Source organism: Salmo trutta, chromosome 1 (genome assembly GCF_901001165.1).
Source record: "Salmo trutta chromosome 1, fSalTru1.1, whole genome shotgun sequence".
NCBI classification, from domain to species: domain Eukaryota; kingdom Metazoa; phylum Chordata; class Actinopteri; order Salmoniformes; family Salmonidae; genus Salmo; species Salmo trutta.
The window spans coordinates 74,656,866-74,677,111 of NC_042957.1; the positions used below are offsets into that span (position 1 = coordinate 74,656,866).

Here is a 20,246-nt window from a genome sequence, read left to right on the forward strand (position 1 = left end):
GTTGGGGTGGTATGCAAATTGGAGTGGGTCTAGGGTTTCTGGGATAATGGTGTTGATGTTTGCTGCTATAGCAACTACTGTACTTCATATTCTTTTCATGGTATTCCAGCGCAAATGAGAACTGATTTCATTTGACCTAGTTTACTAGAACCCTGTTCACTTGTTATGATGAAAATATGGAGTCCTTTTGAAAGTTCACAAGAGACATGCATCTCACCAACATCGGATGTAATGTTTAGCAATGCAACGGAAGGTTCTCCTTTCAGGAAGAGCTCATGACGTCTGGCTGCAGTTTTGCAGCTGTGAGCTGGACCCTGTCACTCTGTTCCGCCACAGACTCTGGCCTGCCCCCCCCCCCCCCCGCCCCCCCACATCTGCTGCAAACAGCAATTTCAGAGGACCTCCTGTGCCAGTTTGCAGCCCTGCAGCTGGAGTGTGGGGTGTCTTTGAGGGGGATTACCTCGGCTTTCCATAAATCCAATACATGCTGGAAGGTAGTTATTGTATTTTAAATTGGAAATCAAACCATACATGTAAGTGTCCTCTCTGTCCACAGGTATGTCAATCATAACAATTAAGGAACAACTATAAAGTCATTCTTATATGCATTCAGTGTTTATCGTTTATAAGGGGAGATAAATTCAACCTCAGTTGTCTTTTTTATATATATTCTATCATTGCCTTCCCGAAAGCCAACCCTACTTCCAAGTCGTGGGAGGAGGAAACAGGTAAAGTACTGGATTGCCAGACAGGGCAAAGTTTTGTGGGTGATGGTTAGTCTATACTCCTTCCACCACCCTCTCCACCAGTCCCATACTACCACCCCCTCTCCTCTCCTCCAGTCCCCCACCACCTCCTCTCCTCCAGTCCCGCATACCACTACCACCCCCCTCTCCTCTCCTCCAGTCCTCCACCACCTCCTCTCCTCCAGTAAATACTACACCACCTCTCCCTCATCCAGTCCCCCACCACCTCCTCTCCTCCAGTCCCCCACCCACCTCCTCTCCTCCAGTCCCATTACTACACTACCACCCCCCTATCCTCTCCCCATCCCACATACTACCAACCCCAGATCCTCTTCTCCAGTTCCCACACCACCTTCCTATCCCCAGTCCATACTACCACCCCCTCTCTCTCTCCAGTCCCCCACCACCTCCTCTCCTCCAGTCCCATACTACCACCCCCCTCTCCTCTCCTCCAGTCCCCCACCACCTCCTCTCCTCCAGTCCCCCACCACCTCCTCTCCTCCAGTCCCATACTACCACCCCCCTCTCCTCTCCTCCAGTCCCCCACCACCTCCTCTCCTCCAGTCCCGCACTACCACTACCACCCCCTCTCCTCTCCTCCAGTCCCCCACCACCTCCTCTCCTCCAGTCCCGCACTACCACCCCCCCTCTCCTCTCCTCCAGCCCCCCACCACCTCCTCTCCTCCAGTCCCGCACTACCACTACCACCCCCTCTCCTCTCCTCCAGTCCCCCACCAACTCTGAACTACCCATAAACATATATGCTACACACACTACACACTAACACACACAAACTAGATGTTGCCAGTTCAACCCCCCAGTAACCAAGCTGTCAGAGCAGCAGTCCCTTAAAAAGCATGGGCTGAGGCACACCCCTAAATGTTTGTAGAGTTGCTGAGTAACGGAGGGTAAACAGTATCCAAAGAAAGAAAGGGAGTCTCTCAACAATGGTTGTATTAAATTGTTGGAATCATGTGGCGTGTGACTTCCTTCCTTGATGTTTAGAACAGCAGTGTCTGCCCATCCGTCTGAAAAACGTATCCCTTCAGATAGCTGCTATTTTTTTGAAGGTTTTACTTGCAATGATTGTGATGTGTGGTTGTTTTTGCCTACTTTAGTTGAATGCATAGTCAGTGTGGAGTTGAATGGAAATATTTAGTTGAATGGAAGTCGCTAAATGTAGTTTAGTTTGTAGAGCATGGCGCTTGCAATGCCAGGATAGTGGGTTCGATTCCCGGGACCACCATGACTAAGTTGTTTTGGATAAAAGCGTCTTCTAAATGGCAGATGATTATTATATTATTATTTTTGTAGAAATGTGTCTTGTCATTGTTGTCTGTCTTCAGTCTAGAAGATCTCAGTTGCATTGAACCAAAAGTGGTTGTGGTTTTGTACTATTTTGAGTACTAAACGTTGTCCAGTGCTCATTTTGTGATAACCGATGTGTTACTGTTGTCTGTGGTAAGCAACAGCCAATTTTTTTTTACTGTACTTCACCTCTAACAGGCTACATTTCAGGCTCCTATTGGGCAAAACATAATCCAAAACACAACCAGAACAAACTGCAAATGCATCGGAGTTTGTAGTCATTGCGTGTAAGAAATATGGGACTAAATATTAAAGATTTGACTACTTTAATACACTCCAAGACAGTGTTTCCCAACTCCGGTCCTCGAGTACCTCCAGGGAAACAACAAAATGTGTGCCGTTGGGAGTAGACTACTCTGGGACCGGAGTTGGGAAACACTGCTCTAAGTGAATTGGTCAGAATACTTATGACTTCTTCAAATGGGTGGACTAGATACGTAACGTGCTTTCATTTCTAAACGTTGAAACAGATATGCATAAAATATACCCTCAAATAAAAGGTGAAATTATATACTGTCTAATATTAAATATTTGATATCAAATCCAAAAATGCTGGACTATAGAACCAAATTGTAGCTTTACTGTCAAAATACATATGAGGACCGTATACGCATTTCTATTCCCTCTACTCAGTCTCCCTGCTTCTGCTCCTAACCTGTTATGTATAAAAATAATCAAAAGGAATTAAGGTTGTGTGTTTATACCTCTATCTGGTCTAGAAGGTTGTGTGTTTATACCTCTATCTGGTCTAGAAGGTTGTGTGTTTATACCTCTATCTGGTCTAGAAAGTTGTGTGTTTATACCTCTATCTGGTCCAGAAAGTTGGGTGTTTAAACCTCTATCTGGCCATCCACCAAATTCACTTCAATATTCACCACCAACATTGACCAATATCAGTCAATGCTAAAATTAAATGAGTGTCTAAACCAAAGCTTTATTTCTCTTGAGAAACTCTGGCCTCCTGTACACAGACAGGTGTATGTTTCTTGTATGATGCAACACATTTAACAAACGAGTAATATTTACAAATGATTTGATCACACTTAATAAAATATCTCGTATTCAAAGTCAAAGGCGTTTTACAGAACATGGATGTATAGTCACAGGAATACAATATAATCCTCTCACGACAACTGTGATTTATTCATGTCCATATCTGAATTCATGACCACTGTCAACGCCATCAAGTCACACGGTTAGAACAGGATGGTGTGTGTGACTGTTGTCATGGAGCCCCAGGTGTTCCTCCAGGACCGAAAAGGCTACTCTACCTGGCACAACGACACTGAGCAAGGGTTACAGCCGGTTAGTCCAAAAGCTGGATAGAGGGGCTCAGTGAATGTGGTGTGGAATGTGTACAGGTGGGTCAATGTGTCAGAGAAGACCGTGTAGAAGGACAGAGTGCCGGCCGGCCAGTCCAGATACACTCCTATTCTGTCCCTGGAGGGGTCCCTAAAGGGGGGGAATTCAATATCTGCGCCATTATGACAGAAATGTGTTTTGTACTCCATACACCAGGACTTGTCATTTTGTCCAATGACAAAGTCATTACTGATGCTGCCTTTTCTTTTGATTCCTTTGTACGTCACGCCGAGAACAACGTCATCAGTTGACTCCATTTCCCAGTAATGACGCTCAGTCAGACCCTCTCTACAAAGAACCTGAAAAGCACCATAAAATCTCTCCGGGTGATCAGGATATGGCTGTTCCTCAATCTCATATCTCACCACTCTGTTTCCTTCAGACAGAGAGAGGTGTTTGTTTGCTGTGTTTGGGTCCAGTGTGAGATCACAGGCATCTGTAGACAAGAGAAGAGGTAAGAGGAGAGGATCAACTGGATTAAATCAGGAGTGTATTGTTACATGGGCTGTCAAACGATTTTAAAACAATGTTTATGTGTAGTATAATACTTTTGTACCATGTCAAGTATAATGCATTCTTACACTTCTTCAGCAGCTCCAGATTCACCCAGCACTCTTCGTTGTGGTCAATACTGTGTGAGAGGCAGGAGAACAGACAGTGTGAATATACTCAAAGGTCTTAATAGAGTATCTTGCATTATTTTCATCAACTGCACTTACTTGATTTTCAGTCTACAGTCTGGATCTTCCATCGTAGCAGAGAGCATCTTCACTCCTGAGTCTCCTGGGTGATTGTAGCTCAGGTCCAGCTCTCTCAGGTGGGAGGGGTTTGACATTAGTGCTGAAGCCAGAGAATCACAGCCTTCCTCTGTGACTCTACAGAATGGCAGCCTGCAAGGAGAGGTAATGACGATCCTTGGCACTTAAATCCTGCTTTTATCACTCACAGCAGATTCAGACATGAGACCAAATTGCAAGGCTCAAGACACGCCCACTTTATGATACACCTATCGGCCAAAGGATTGCTTTCAAAATAGAAACAGACAATATTCATAGGATTACCTGTGCAAACCACCTTTTCTCCTGTACTTTACTAGCGGGGAAAAGTGTGAAACTATGTCTCAAAAGGATGGGGGTATCGTCGGAAATCGTAGACATGGGACAAAAAGTTTTGACCCACGTGTTTATTTATCATAATTGATTTATCGATGGGGATTAAACGCACCGATACAGCAACTACTTACAGTAAGTGTTCCCGTTCGTGGGATATAACATTGTTGATGTTTGATAAGATGATAATGTAGCCTAAACAAACTCGCCAGTCAGAAAAGAAAGCTGACACGAAAAATCTAAATCAATCAATTTGTTATCGTTCTCCTATTGTCTAATAAATATGCATTGGTTCTCTTCAATTCTAGAGCGATGTATATTGATGTTCACAACTGTTGGGTGCAATTTTTGGTACAAAACATTTCCGCCTTGTGTTTAAGCAGTGCTTCATTTAAGCTTCTCCGTTTTAGACTGTTTTGTTCTGGAACCTATTTGACCAGATCCGGTACCTCATGGAACATCATGGCCCGGTCCTTGATGACTTTGTAGAGTGGTGTGAGGAATCACACTTGGTCCTCAATACCAACAAGACCAAAGAGATGTGCATACAGTAGACTTCAGGAAGCGTACAACACCTACCTCTGCAACATCTATCAGAGGTCAGCATATAGAGATTGTAGAGGAATACAAATATCTGGGTGTCCTTTTGGACAATAAGCTTCAGTGGAGTAAATGTACAGACCTGATCTACAAAAAGAGCCAACAGAGACTGTACTTTCTCAAAAAGCTGGGATCTTTTAATGTAGACTGTACTATATCGACTCGGTTTTACAAATCTTTTATTGAGAGTATTTTAACTTTTTGTATTGTTTGTTGGTTTGGCAATGCCACTGTCAACCAGAGAAATATGCTGAGAAGGATTATCACCACAGCAAGCAAGGTACTTGGAGTCAAACAGACAGGCCTGGATGAGATCTTTAAGGTCAGGGCCCTCCGCAAGGCTCACAAAATCATTTTAGACCCAAGCCACCCCCTGTGCCCGGACTTTGAACTACTCCCCTCTGGGCGCAGGTACAGGGCACCTCTCAGCAGGTACAGGGCACCTCTCAGCAGGTACAGGGCACCCCTCAGCAGGCAAAACATAACTAGACATTCATTTGTGCCAGGTGTGATATCCCTCCTAAATAGCTCGGGTTAATGTTCCCATCGACTCAGTAAGGCCAGCAGGCTAGTCTTTTTATTTTATGTATTATTATTATTTTTATTGGTACGTAACTGTTATGAAAATTGTATTGTCAATTTTGTTTTGTATTTAAACGCCACTTTAAATGTGTACATGACACTGCAACAAAATTTCCCCATGGGAACAATAGTCAGTAAGTAAGTAAACTAAGTAAGTAAACAAACCTCTCCTGGCATGAAAAATAACTTTTTGCAATGTAAAAATTGTAAATGTAAAAGCGATCAAAGTTCTTTCGAGTCGCCTCTTAGTTAATTCTCCTGCCCCCACAAAAAAATTTAATGTGAAAAAGTAGATTTTATGGTTTACGCAACATTGTAACCTATGTTTGAGACCAACGCATGGTCGTGGCTGTGTGAGAAGCGCGCCAGTATCTCTCACATAAGTAGAATGAGATTCACTTTCTATGATCTCTCTCCCTCTCTGCTCTGATAGACATGAGCCTGCAACTCTCATCTCTCCAGCGTTGCACTTCATTGTTTATTTCCTTATAAAATCATAGCCGCGAAGGGTTCTGAACGAACTGCAGCACCCCATGATAAATTGAAATACATTTGACAAAGTTGTATAATTACTGCTCTCTGTTCAGAAAGAAATTAAATCGTTCAGAATAGCCTACACCACGAGAAGGCCTATAATTTAGCCACAGAGTATCAATAGTTAAATATATATATATATATATATACTGCTCAAAAAAATAAAGGGAACACTTAAACAACACATCCTAGATCTGAATGAAAGAAATAATCCTATTAAATACTTTTTTCTTTACATAGTTGAATGTGCTGACAATAAAATCACAAAAATAATCAATGGAAATCCAATTTATCAACCCATGGAGGTCTGGATTTGGGGTCACACTCAAAATTAATGTGGAAAACCACACTACAGGCTGATCCAACTTTGATGTAATGTCCTTAAAACAAGTCAAAATGAGGCTCAGTAGTGTGTGTGGCCTCTACGTGCCTGTATGACCTCCCTACAACGCCTGGGCATGCTCCTGATGAGGTGGCGGATGGTCTCCTGAGGGATCTCCTCCCAAACCTGGACTAAAGCATCCGCCAACTCCTGGACAGTCTGTGGTGCAACGTGGCGTTGGTGGATGGAGCGAGACATGATGTCCCAGATGTGCTCAATTGGATTCAGGTCTGGAGAACGGGCGGGCCAGTCCATAGCATCAATGCCTTCCTCTTGCAGGAACTGCTGACACACTCCAGCCACATGAGGTCTAGCATTGTCTTGCATTAGGAGGAACCCAGGGCCAACCGCACCAGCATATGGTCTCACAAGGGGTCTGAGGATCTCATCTCGGTACCTAATGGCAGTCAGGCTACCTCTGGCGAGCACATGGAGGGCTGTGCGGCCCCCCAAAGAAATGCCACCCCACACCATGACTGACCCACCACCAAACCAATCATGCTGGAGGATGTTGCAGGCAGCAGAAAGTTCTCCACGGCGTCTCCAGACTCTGTCACGTCCGTCACGTGCTCAGTGTGAACCTGCTTTCATCTGTGAAGAGCACAGGGCACCAGTGGCGAATTTGCCAATCTTGGTGTTCTCTGGCAAATGCCAAACGTCCTGCACGGTGTTGGGCTGTAAGCACAACCCCCACCTGTGGACGTCGGGCCCTCATACCACCCTCATGGAGTCTGTTTCTGACCGTTTGAGCAGACACATGCACATTTGTGGCCTGCTGGAGGTCATTTTGCAGGGCTCTGGCAGTGCTTCTCCTGCTCCTCCTTGCACAAAGGCGGAGGTAGCGGTCCTGCTGCTGGGTTGTTGCCCTCCTACGGCCTCCTCCACGTCTCCTGATGTACTGGCCTGTCTCCTGGTAGCGCCTCCATGCTCTGGACACTACGCTGACAGACACAGCAAACCTTCTTGCCACAGCTCACATTGATGTGCCATCCTGGATGAGCTGCACTACCTGAGCCACTTGTGTGGGTTGTAGACTCCGTCTCATGCTACCACTAGAGTGAAAGCCCCGCCAGCATTCAAAAGTGACCAAAACATCAGCCAGGAAGCATAGGAACTGAGAAATGGTCTGTGGTCCCCACCTGCAGAACCACTCCTTTATTGGGGGTGTCTTGCTAATTGCCTATAATTTCCACCTGTTGTCTATTCCATTTGCACAACAGCATGTGAAATGTATTGTCAATCAGTGTTGCTTCCTAAGTGGACAGTTTGATTTCACAGAAGTGTGATTGACTTGGAGTTACATTGTGTTTAAGTGTTCCCTTTATTTTTTTGAGCAGTATATATATATATATATATATATATATATTTAACTATTGAGCCTAGCTGTGGATTGTAGCCAAATAACAAGGAATAGCCTACAGTCGGGAACATGTTAGACACTAGACATCCTGAGTGGCACTGCGGTGTAAGGCACTGCATCAAATTGTATTGGTCACATACACGTGTTTAGCAGATGTTATTGTGGGTGTAATGAAATGCTTGTCATCTCAGTGCTAGAGGCGTCACTACAGACCCGGGTTCGATCCCGGGCTGTATCACAATGGCCGTGATCGGGAGTCCCATAGGGCGGCGCATAAATAGCCCAGCATCATCCGGGTAAGGGGAGGGTTTGGTCGGGTAGGCCGTCTTTGTAAATAAGAATTTGTTCTTAACTGACTTGCCTAGTTAAATAAAATATGCTTTAGGCTAGAGAGAGAGGGGCATTTGGCATAAGCAAATCGCCATCACCAGTGAGTGAGCAGCGCATCATTGGGTGAGTCAGTGAAACAAGAAAAACATTTTTAGGACTATAATTTCCTCCTCATATTGTAGCCTACAATGTGTCTCTCCACACACCTAGGCCTAGGCTGTTGATGGATTCAAGACAAGGTAGTTTTATTAATCTCAGATTGTCAGTTTGTCACTGAGGTAAAGTTGGTTTTATATTCACATATTCTAACATTCAACAGACATTCAACAGACTAATTCACCGTTTGTCACAGAATCATCAAACTAGATATGATTTATTCTATAAATGTCTAGTATACTTTTACAACTTTTGTTTTGTGGAAAAAATCCAGTTTTGATTTGATAGAGGGCATGTAGACCGTCTAGAGGGCATGGGGTCAAAGTTCTAACTAGTCTGTTATACCCTGTTAGAAGGGGCCTGGCATAAAATTCTGCATCTTCAGTCATATTCAATTAGATTACAGGAAAAAACTACAGGATGAAGGGGTCAGGTCTGATTAACAAAGAACAGCTGGATGGATCAAGAGGACCAAGACAACCAAGAGGATCAATATGGACATTCCACAGTGGAAATAAGGAAAACTAAGAGTGAACCATAACATACACTACCGTTCAAAAGTTTGGGTCACTTAGAAATGTCCTTGTTTTTGAAAGAAAAGCAATTTTTTTTGTCCATTAAAATATAATCAAATTGATCAGAAATACAGTGTACATTGTTAATATTGTAAATTATTATTGTAACTGGAAACGGCAGAGTTTTAATGGAATATCTACATAGGCGTACAGAGGCCCATTATCAGCAACCATCACTCCTGTGTTCCAATGGCACGTTGTGTTAGCTAATGCAAGTTGATCATTTAAAGGCTAATTGATCATTAGAAAACCCTTTTGTAATTATGTTAGCACAGCTGAAAACTATTGTTCTGAATAGAGAAGCAATAAAACTGGCCTTTAGACTAGTTGAGTATCTGGAGCATCAGCATTTGTGGGTTCGATTACAGGCTCAAAATGGCCAGAAACAAAGAACTTTCATTTTGCACATTCTAAAGTTCAAACAAACAGTAACAGAATACCTGAATACTTCTCTGCATGCTTTAGTGTCTAGCAAGCCAAGACCACTGGACTTGGTGTGTGTAGGAGCAATTTATTTTCATGGATAGGGTGGTGAACCTAATAAAGTGGCAACTGAGTGTAGATATCCCAAACAACTCCTTTTGAGCAGTGTCTGTCTGTTATACGTTTGATCAATGGGTATAATGGTAAATCTGATCCCCAAGGTCCTCATAGGCTCACTTGGATATATAGAGTTGGAGGTAAAGAAACAAATATGAAACTAGGCCATTAAAACATTGGCAGAATTCTTTCATCCACATCCACTCACATAAAATATGTATTTTAAAGTATAAATGCCCTTCTAGGACCAATGTCTTTCTGGATGTTTTAAAAGATTTGCAAATAGCACAGTCTGTGATGGTCTTTTGTGACTCAGAAAAGTTCCAAAACTGTTTTTTTAAATAATTCCAACACTCAGACTGTAATAAACTCCAACTGGACTTAAAAACTTGAACAGTCTATCTCCTTTCCCAGTTTCATCAACTGTTTTGAATTCACACTGTTCCAGATGCAAAGGGGGCTGTACCTAATAAAGTGGCCACTGAATCTATAGACTCTCCAGAATGTGTTCTGGGAATACCCGGGGTATTAAACATTTGGCTGTAAGTGTTGAACAGGTGAATCTATTACCTCAGAAGATGGTACCATTCAGCTTGTCTGAGGATGACAAAGAAGGAATTTTACAAAGCCAAAATTGAAAATGATTGGAAGGGGCCTCTTTGCTGTTAAATTAGATACGTATAAATACATAACTGTTGTGCCTTTTAACTACTTTAAAATGTGGATCCTGGACTTCCTGACGGGCCGCCCCCAGGTGGTGAGGGTAGGTAGCAACACATCTGCCACGCTGATCCTCAACACTGGAGCTCCCCAGGGGTGCGTGCTCAGTCCCCTCCTGTACTCCCTGTTCACCCACGACTGCATGGCCAGGCATGACTCCAAAACCATCATTAAGTTTGCTGACGACACAACAGTGGTAGGCCTGATCACCGACAACGACGAGACAGCCTATAGGGAGGATGTCAAAGACCTGGCCGGGTGGTGCCAGAATAACATATCCCTCAACGTAACCAAGACTAAGGAGATGATTGTGGACTACAGGAAAAGGAGCACCGAGCACATCCCCATTCTCATCAACGGGGCTGTAGTGGAGCAGGTTGAGAGCTTCAAATTCCTTGGTGTCCACATCAACAACAAACTAGAATGGTCCAAACACACCAAGACAGTTGTGAAGAGGGCAAGACAAAGCCTATTCCCCCTCAGGAAACTAAAAAGATTTGGCATGGGTCCTGAGATCCTCAAAAGGTTCTACAGCTGCAACTTCGAGAGCATCCTGACCGGTTGCATCACTGCCTGGTACAGCAATTGCTCGGCCTCCGACCGCAAGGCACTTCAGAGGGTAGTGCGTACGGCCCAGTACATCACTGGGGCTAAGCTGCCTGCCATCCAGGACCTCTACACCAGGCGGTGTCAGAGGAAGGCCCTAAATATTGTCAAAGACCCCAGCCACCCCAGTCATAGACTGTTCTCTCTACTACCGCATGACAAGCAGTACCGGAGTGCCAAGTCTAGGACAAAAAGGCTTCTCAACAGTTTTTACCCCCAAGCCATAAAACTCCTGAACAGGTAACCAAATGGTTACCCAGACTATTTGCATTGTGTGCCCCCCCCCAAACCCCTCTTTTACACTGCTGCTACTCTCTGTTAATCTTATATGCATGGTCACTTTAACTATACATCCATGTACATACGACCTCAATTGGCCCGACCAACCAGCGCTCCCGCACATTGGCTAACTGGGCTATCTGCATTGTGTCCCACCACCCGCCAACCCCTCTTTTTACGCTACTGCTACTCTCTGTTCATCATATATGCATAGTCACTTTAACCATACCTACATGTACACACTACCTCAATAAGCCTGACTAACCGATGTCTGTATATAGCCTTGCTACTCTTATTTTCAAATGTCTTTTTACTGTTGTTTTATTTATTTCTTTACTTACCTACACACACACACACACACACACACACACACACACACACACACACACACACACCTTTTTTCCGCACCATTGGTTAGAGCCTGTAAGTAAGCATTTCACTGTAAGGTCTTCTTCACCTGTTGTATTCGGCGCACGTGACAAATAAACTTCGATTTGATCTGTTGCACTAAAAATGCAAACATTGATTTAGCATACAATTTAAGATTGTAAATATTGTACAACTTCATATAGAACAAATTGCACTTGAAATTAAAATGTCTTTAAAGTTATTGCAAATAAATGCATATTTTCACTTTTTTCTGCGACAATCACTGAATTAGTTATTGATTTCTTCATCTTTAAAGGCAATATTTGAGATTTTATGTATTTCTATCAAATCAAAACTGGAATTTCTACTTAAAGCAAAGGTTGTAAAAGTATGCTAGACATTTATAGAATAAATCATATCTAGTTTGACGATTCTGTCATAATCACTGAAAACGTTATTCATTTATACCGCTTTAAATGGCATTTGATAGATTATGTATTTCTATCAAGTCAACTGGAATTGTTCCTCAAAACAAAGGTTGTAAAAGTATGCTAGACATTTATAGAATAAATCATATCTAGTTTGATGTTTCTGTGACAAACGGTAAATTAGTTATTGATTTATACCGCTTTAAATGGCATCTTATAGATTTGATGTATTTCTATAAAAATCTAAACTGAAATCTTTCCTCAAAACAAAGGTTGTAAAAGTATGTTAGACATTTATAGAATAAATCATATCAAGTTTGATGATTCTGTGACAAACGGTGAATTAGTTATTGATTTTTACATTTTTAAATTGCTTTTGGCGAATGTCTGTTGAATGTCTGAATGTGTGAATATAAAACCAACTTTACCTTGGTCAGTTTGTCAGTGTCAAAGTAGCCTGCCATTTCAATCATTTGTGCGGTATAAAAACAAAAGTTTCTGCCCATGTCTCCAGTCATGTAAAATGACGTAGAATTGCATGAAATGCATTTATAAAAAGGCCAACGTTTTACCCGACCATAGGCTACTAAAAATGTTTACAGCAGGGTTGAAATGTAAAGGCTATGTTCCTGCTTGAGCGGATAATGCATTCACGTTAAACGCTGCATGTCGGATAATGCATTCACGTTAAACGCTGCATGTCGGATAATGCATTCACGTTAAACGCTGCATGTCGGATAATGCATTCACGTTAAACGCTGCATGTCGGATAATGCATTCACGTTAAACGCTGCATGTCGGATAATGCATTCACGTTAAACGCTGCATGTCGGATAATGCATTCACGTTAAACGCTGCATGTCGGATAATGCATTCACGTTAAACGCTGCATGGCGGATAATGCATTCACGTTAAACGCTGCATGGCGGATAATGCATTCACGTTAAACGCTGCATGTCGGATAATGCATTCACGTTAAACGCTGCATGTCGGATAATGCATTCACGTTAAACGCTGCATGGCGGATAATGCATTCACGTTAAACGCTGCATGTCGGATAATGCATTCACGTTAAACGCTGCATGGCGGATAATGCATTCACGTTAAACGCTGCATGTCGGATAATGCATTCACGTTAAAAGCTGCATGTCAGATGAATCAGAAATTACCTTCACATTTCTTTCAAGGAATCTGTAATGCTTCAGTTTGACAGCTTGAATAGAGCCCTAGATGACACCAATCATGGATACGTAGCCACAAGGAATCTGTAATGCTTCAGTTTGACAGCTTGAATAGAGCCCTAGATGACACCAATCATGGATACGTAGCCACAAGGAATCTGTAATGCTTCAGTTTGACAGCTTGAATAGAGCCCTAGATGACACCAATCATGGATACGTAGCCACAAGGAATCTGTAATGCTTCAGTTTGACAGCTTGAAGAGAGCCCTAGATGACACCAATCATGGATACGTAGCCTAATGTCGCATGTCTTTGGGTAAAAGCCATGGTAAAAGTTGACAGGAGATTGTGATGGGACAGTTAAAAAGTCTCGTGGGCCGATACCTTAGAAAGAGTTGGTTGGATAGAGAGTCATTTCATGCTAATTTATTAAATTAAGCCCATATGTATATGCAAATGAGTTGTTATTTTCAAACGTTATTATTCAATCAATATAATAACAAAACATAGAAAAGAGAGTAGCCTACCAACCTCAGAGTCTCCAGTTTACAGTGGGGATTCCCCAGGGCAGCAGACAGCAGCTTTATGCCTGAATCCTTCAGGTCGTTGTTACTCAGGTCCAGCTCTCTCAGGTGTGAGGGGATGGTCTTAATGGCTGACGCCAGTGCTTCACAACTTGCGTTATTGAGATTACATTGATAGAGCCTAAATGAAACATTTCAAAGAAAAATATGAAGACAGATATTCTCCAGTCCCTGCCAGCCACCACCACGATTGAAACAGTTTTACTCAGCTACCTGTTTTGTTGGATTTGGCCCAAACCTTTTAGCCTGTGTCCCAGATCTCTTTTTGATCCATGCACAGTTTTCTCCTATATCAGCTGTTGAACTCTGTAGCTGTCTTAAAATCAACATTGGCCTCTTAATGACATCCCTCTTAATTATTTTGACCTTGCTCCAAGGAATATGTACTTAGTGTCTTGGAATTTGGTATAACTTTCCCTGATCACTGCCTGTCCACAACATCCATGGGATGTTTTAGAAATCCTCCATAAAATGTCTTTAACATTAAAAGTGTGGAGTTGAATGTGGAGATCAGTGAACATAAATCAGGCTATATCCTTCAGGTAATACAAACCTGAGAACAAGAAACATACTGACCTCAATTTCTCCAGTTTACAGTGTGGACTTTTGAGTCCAGTGGAGAGAAGCTCCACTCTTGAATCGATCAGGTCACAGTGAACAATGTCCAGCTCTTTCAGATGAGAGGAATTTGAGCTGATAGCTGAGACTAGTACTTCACAGAAGTTGTTGTGTAGTGTATTTCGATTCAGCCTGTACACAAGATGTATTTCATTTTATTAAAACATGCATTTTTTTGTAATTCAAAGATATCAACATGCTAAATCAAATGCCTGCATTTATTTTGTAAATCAAACAACCCCTGACAAAGAAATGAATGACTTTGAATTCACAGTCCAAATGAATGTACTAACAGAAAAACTACTGACCTCAGTATCTCCAGTTTACAGTGTTGACTCCCTAGTCCAGTAGAGAGTACCTCAACTACAGAATCCTGCAGTGTGAAGTTACTCAAGCCCAGCTCTCTCAGGTTGCAGCTGAGAACTGTTTTCATAGACGAGACCAAATGATCACGTCCCTCGTTTGAGAGTCCATTCCCGCAGAGACTGCAATTGCAGATATAATGCATTTTAAGGCAGCTTGTTTCATCAACACATTGAGGCAGATTTTTTTTGTGAGACATGCTATTATAAATGTACGTGTAATTACATGTTACTTAACCTCTTGTGGACAGATGCACGTAACATAACTGGTATCGTAGCATCTGTCACCAGACTGATGCGACGACGAATGAGAAAGTTTGTTTTGGCGTGGCATTAGCACATGGTTTGCAGTAACATGTAATCTTGGACAACCAGAACTAAAATCTTGCATAATTGCAACAGATGCTCGATTAATGCCGCATTCACGTGCTAGTCAGAACAAGGAAACTATTACATTTCCGACTTGCTAACTAGTTGAACGCGGCACGCGTATAACTACAACCAGTTAGCAAGTCAAAGATTTCTGAGTTTCCTAGTTGCTACTAGCACGTGAACGCGGCATAAGTCAATTTGAGGCAAATGTTTGCCTAAATGGTCATTGTAGTGACAAAGAAAATATTAACACATACAAGAAAGAAAATGTTACCTCATCATTCAATGGCACTTGCTGACATAAAATGTATTTTTCTATTTTAATCAATCAAATAAATAATCTCTTCAATTGCCTCAGTGCTTCCAGTTTACAGTCTCGGCTAGACAGTCCAGTACAGAGCACATCCACTTCTGAATCCAGCCAGATTGAATCTATCAGGTGCAGTTCTCTCAATGGTGAGTTTGGTAACTGGAGAGCTGAGGCCAACGTTGCACAGTACCATCTATCCAGATAAACGCCTTCAAATCTGCAGAAACAGAGGAAAATTTAGCCTACATTTGAGTCATTTAGCAGACTTACAAGAGCGATTAGGGTTAAGGGCCTTGCTTTTCACCTAGTCAACTCAGGGATTCGAACCAGCAACCTTGCAGTTCCTGGTCCATCGGTGTTAACTGCTAGACTACCTGCTGCCCTAATTATTCCTGTGAGGATTTGGATCTGCACAGTTCTCCATCATTTCTGTTTGCACACAGGCCCCGAGTTAAGCGCGCTTAAATGGAATGTTATTCCCTTTTTATGTGCTTTTCTCTGAGTATTTTTGACCTTGAATGCTATTCACCCACTATTCATTTGAGGTGGAGCTTGAATAAATGAAGGTGTGGTGGAGATGTGTCTACAAATATGCCGTATTCTGCCCTTGACTTAATTCCACCACCTTTACGCGTGAGGAAACCATGAATAAGGTCGAGCAAACCTGACGGTTCCAAGTGGAATTTTTGTATTTTATTTAACCTTTATTTAACTAGGCAAGTCAGTTAAGAAGAAATTCTTATTTACAATGACAGCCTAGGAACAGTGGGTGAACTACCTTGTTCAGGGGCAGAACGACAGATTTTTACAGCTCAGGGATTCGATCTAACAAACTTTCGGTTACTGGCCCAACGCTCTAACCACGAGGCTACCTGCCACCCCAAAAGTTCAATGTTTGAAAAAGCATCTACTTTCTTTTTTTCCGATAGAAATAAAAGCATTTTCCATGCACTGTAATTTATAAATTGACAAGTGAATGAGTAAATGAGTAATCCATTTGGAGAAGGGGTTTGTAAATACACAGTAATTGTTTTAGATTTTTCTTTATTAACCCTGGAGAGTGCCAAACATTCAACTTGAGGCCCCCCAGAGTGCCAAACATTCAACTTGAGGCCCCCAGAGTGCCAAACAATCAGGCCAAAAAAGCATGACGCTAGAACGTCTATACCATTAAAGCTGGAGTCCGCTCTTGGTGAAACTGCCACGTGCTTTTGGGATATTACAACAACAAAGAAGTTACTTCAAACAACGAACACTGTTTTGTTCCCCCCAACATCATTGCAGGCGCGATAGAACACGCTGCTGGACACTCCTCTCCTCCATTTCTTAAACAAAACAAAAACACTAATAAAGATATTGGGGTGAACAGTGGCGCTGTGCGGATTCCAGCTTTAAAGGGGATATCCAGTAGAAATTGAGAGTTTTCAGTTGAGAAATTATATTCTAGGGTTGGAAATTATTTTTTTACTGTTAAAGTAGCAGCCATATCAGCCAGGGAAACTAATTGTTCTCACTTTATGATTGAACATTCAGATTTTTCTCCCTGACTGTGGCGCTATTTACCTAAATTATTAGGATTTTCTTGTGATCACAAAAACTACTTATTTTGCTCAAATAGAGATATCATTAAATTGTGTTTTCTTTGGAAAGATAGGCCTGGCTAAGAAAATAACATTCAGTTAAGTAGCCTTCCTCTCCTCTTATAGTTGGGCATGCGAGATCAAGTGGGCCTAGTATACTCTGGGGGCCCATGCGCCCGTCATCTCACACCTGTGTCTGAATTTAAAAAAAATATTTAAACAAATAATTTTGACAGTAACCCTCCTTTTTAATTTCCACATGTAGCAAGCGTGGTGTCCAATCTACATGGGTGGTAGGTGAATCAGACAATATCGTTTTCATGCATCTAATTGCTGCCTGCCTCTGCTTCCTCAGTTAATTGGCTATCAAGTTAAAAAAAAGTTAGTGAATCAGGTCGGACTCGGCTGGAGAGTGAGTGCGTTGTTCAAGATGGATAAACAAAAGGTAAGACCAAGTTGTGCACAAAAACCTAGCACAAAAGCTTTATCTGATCAAGGTCGTGCCATATTACCGAAGATAACCACATCATGGGGGGGGGGGGTCCCAAATGCCGACTTTATGGGGGTCCGGAGAAACTGAGCTACACCAGTGCATATGTTCCATACTAACAGCCATCCAAATACAGACTATGCTGATTTCTCAAAAGCATGCTTATTGCAGTTCAGGTCAAAGAGTTAATGGGTAATGAAATAATAACAATTCAGTATATTCATTGTTATTTGGTATGTGTGAATTTTGACGATCTTTCTTACATTGCCTTTCTGCAGTTCCTCACAGCTGGAAGAAGTCTGAAAAACCCCTTTTGGGAGGTTTTATATTTCTTCAGGACAAACTCATCCAACACCTTCTCTGACATCAGAAGTACATAGGCCAGAACTGAGCAATGAGCGGGTGAGAGCTCTCTGTCTGCTTCCTTTTCTGACAGATATCTCTGAATGTCTTCATGTAGGGAATGGTCTTTAACTTCCTCAGTCAAAGAGAAGAGATTGAGGCACCTCTCAGGGGACACATCAATTAGATCCATCTCCTTAAGTATTATCTTCATTTCTTTAACAATCTCTGAACTGTTCTCTGTCTTTGGCAGCAGGCCTTGTAGGAGACACTGAACGGATTCCATAGACATTCCAAGAAGGAAGCGGAGGAACATGTCCATCTCTCCATTTTCTCTAGACACAGAATTGTACATGGTAATCTCCATCAACTCATCTAAGGGAAGGTCTACAGGCTCCTTCTCCAAGATAGCTTTGAGATATGGTTCTGAACCTTCCATCAGGAAAGACTTGAGGCTCGATGACGTCTTGAGGCTCTTGGTTGTGAAACAGTGGAAAACAAAGAGGGCAGCAACAAACTCCTGAATGGTCAGATGCATGAAGCAGTACACCTTCTTTTTGTACACCTTCTCTTCTTTAAAGATTTCTGTGCACAACGCAGAGTAGACTGCAACTTCACTGATGTCAATGCCATATTCATTCAGGTCTTCCTCATAGAACATGAGATTGCGTTTCTCCAGATGTTCAAACGCTAGCTTTCCCAGTTTCAGAAGGAAGTCTTTATTTGATTCCCAGATCTTCTGTTTATCTCTCTCATGCCCAGGATCCTTTTGTGCCAGCTGTATTTGAATAAGCAGAAAGTGAGTGTACATCTCAGTCAGAGTTGTAGGGATTTCTCCATTCACATTTTCTCTCAACAGTTCCTCAAGAACCTTAGCGGAAATCCAACAGAAGACTGGTATGTGGCACATGATTTTGAAGGTTCTTGATGTTGTAATGTGTGCAATGATTCTTCTGGCCACTTCCCCATTCTTGACCCTCTTCTTGAAGTACTCCTCTTTCTGTCGCTCATCGAACCCTCGTACTTCTGTCACCAGGTTGATGTATCTACGGGGAATCTGATTGGCTGCTGCAGGTCTAGAGGTTATCCAGATCAGAGCTTTGGGAAGCAGCTTCTCCTCAATGAGGTTTGTCACCAATACATCTACATTGTTACCTGTCTTTGTAACATCAGTCACCCTCTTGGTATTGAATTTTAGTGGATGTCGCTTTTCATCCAGACCATCAAAGATGAACAGAACTTTGCTCGTAGCATATATATTTGCATTTTCTATCTCTGTAAGTTCAGGGTGGAAGTCATTTATAAGTCCATGAAGACTTAACTCATCATCTTTGATTGAATGCAGCTCTCTGAAAGGGAGCACAAAGATGAAATCCAAATCCTGATTGGCTTTTCCTTCAGCCCAGTCAAGGACGAACTTCTGCACGGAGACTGTTTTTCCAATGCCAGCAATGCCCTTTGTCAGCACCGTTTTGATGGGTCTCTTCTCTTCTTTCTCTTGTCCAGCTAAGGGTTTGAATATGTCATTAGAGTTGATTGGAGTGTATGACGATGTTTCTCTCCTGGATGTATATTCAATCTGCCAAACCTCATGTTCTTCATTAACTCCTTCATTCTCTCCCAATGTGATATAGAGCTGTGTGTAGATGCTGTTCAGGGAAGTTTCTTCCTCTTCAGTGCCTTCAAACACAAAGTTAAACTTCTTCTTCAGACTGGCTTTATGTTCCTCTTTAACTCTCTGTATGAGTTCTGTAAGGACAGAGTCAGAATAAAACAGCTTAGTTAGAGCATAAGATGAAGTTTTATCCACCTTTCAACTCATATGGATGAGACTGTCTACTAATAAACCACTATAAGGTCTAGTGTGGTGCTGTGGGGTTTTCATGAGACTGTCTACTAATAAACCACTATAAGGTCTAGTGTGGTGCTGTGGGGTTTTCATGAGACTGTCTACTAATAAACCACTATAAGGTCTAGTGTGGTGCTGTGGGGTTTTCATGAGACTGTCTACTAATAAACCACTATAAGGTCTAGTGTGGTGCTGTGGGGTTTTCATGAGACTGTCTACTAATAAACCACTATAAGGTCTAGTGTGGTGCTGTGGGGTTTTCATGAGACTGTCTACTAATAAACCACTATAAGGTCTAGTGTGGTGCTGTGGGGTTTTCATGAGACTGTCTACTAATAAACCACTATAAGGTCTAGTGTGGTGCTGTGGGGTTTTCATGGGACTGTCTACTAACAAACCACTATAAGGTCTAGTGAGGTGCTGTGGGGTTTTCATAGTGTTTTTCTTAATGTGTCACTAGTCAACTAATTCTTCACCATTCCTCATCCTACTCCTTTATCAGTAGTCATCTT

The 20,246-nt window shown here is 42.2% G+C and overlaps 1 protein-coding gene across 2 annotated transcripts in view; it reads right to left on the minus strand.

Moving 5' to 3' along the window:
* Positions 1 to 3,028: 3,028 nt before the first annotated feature.
* The window catches only part of LOC115207687 (NACHT, LRR and PYD domains-containing protein 12), a 33,954-nt gene continuing 16,736 nt past the window's right edge, over positions 3,029 to 20,246 (minus strand). Inside the window, exons 5-12 of one of the 2 annotated variants that reach the window (XM_029775061.1) lie at positions 17,807 to 19,634; positions 15,517 to 15,690; positions 14,738 to 14,914; positions 14,388 to 14,561; positions 13,759 to 13,932; positions 4,196 to 4,366; positions 4,058 to 4,107; positions 3,029 to 3,912 (exon numbers count right to left, since the gene is read on the minus strand). In XM_029775061.1, coding sequence (XP_029630921.1) covers positions 3,377 to 3,912; positions 4,058 to 4,107; positions 4,196 to 4,366; positions 13,759 to 13,932; positions 14,388 to 14,561; positions 14,738 to 14,914; positions 15,517 to 15,690; positions 17,807 to 19,634 — 3,284 coding nt within the window. In that variant the 3' untranslated portion in view covers positions 3,029 to 3,376. Of the gene's footprint in view, positions 3,913 to 4,032; positions 4,108 to 4,195; positions 4,367 to 13,758; positions 13,933 to 14,387; positions 14,562 to 14,737; positions 14,915 to 15,516; positions 15,691 to 17,806; positions 19,635 to 20,246 lie in introns of both variants that reach the window. The other variant, XM_029775070.1, reaches the window with a different exon arrangement.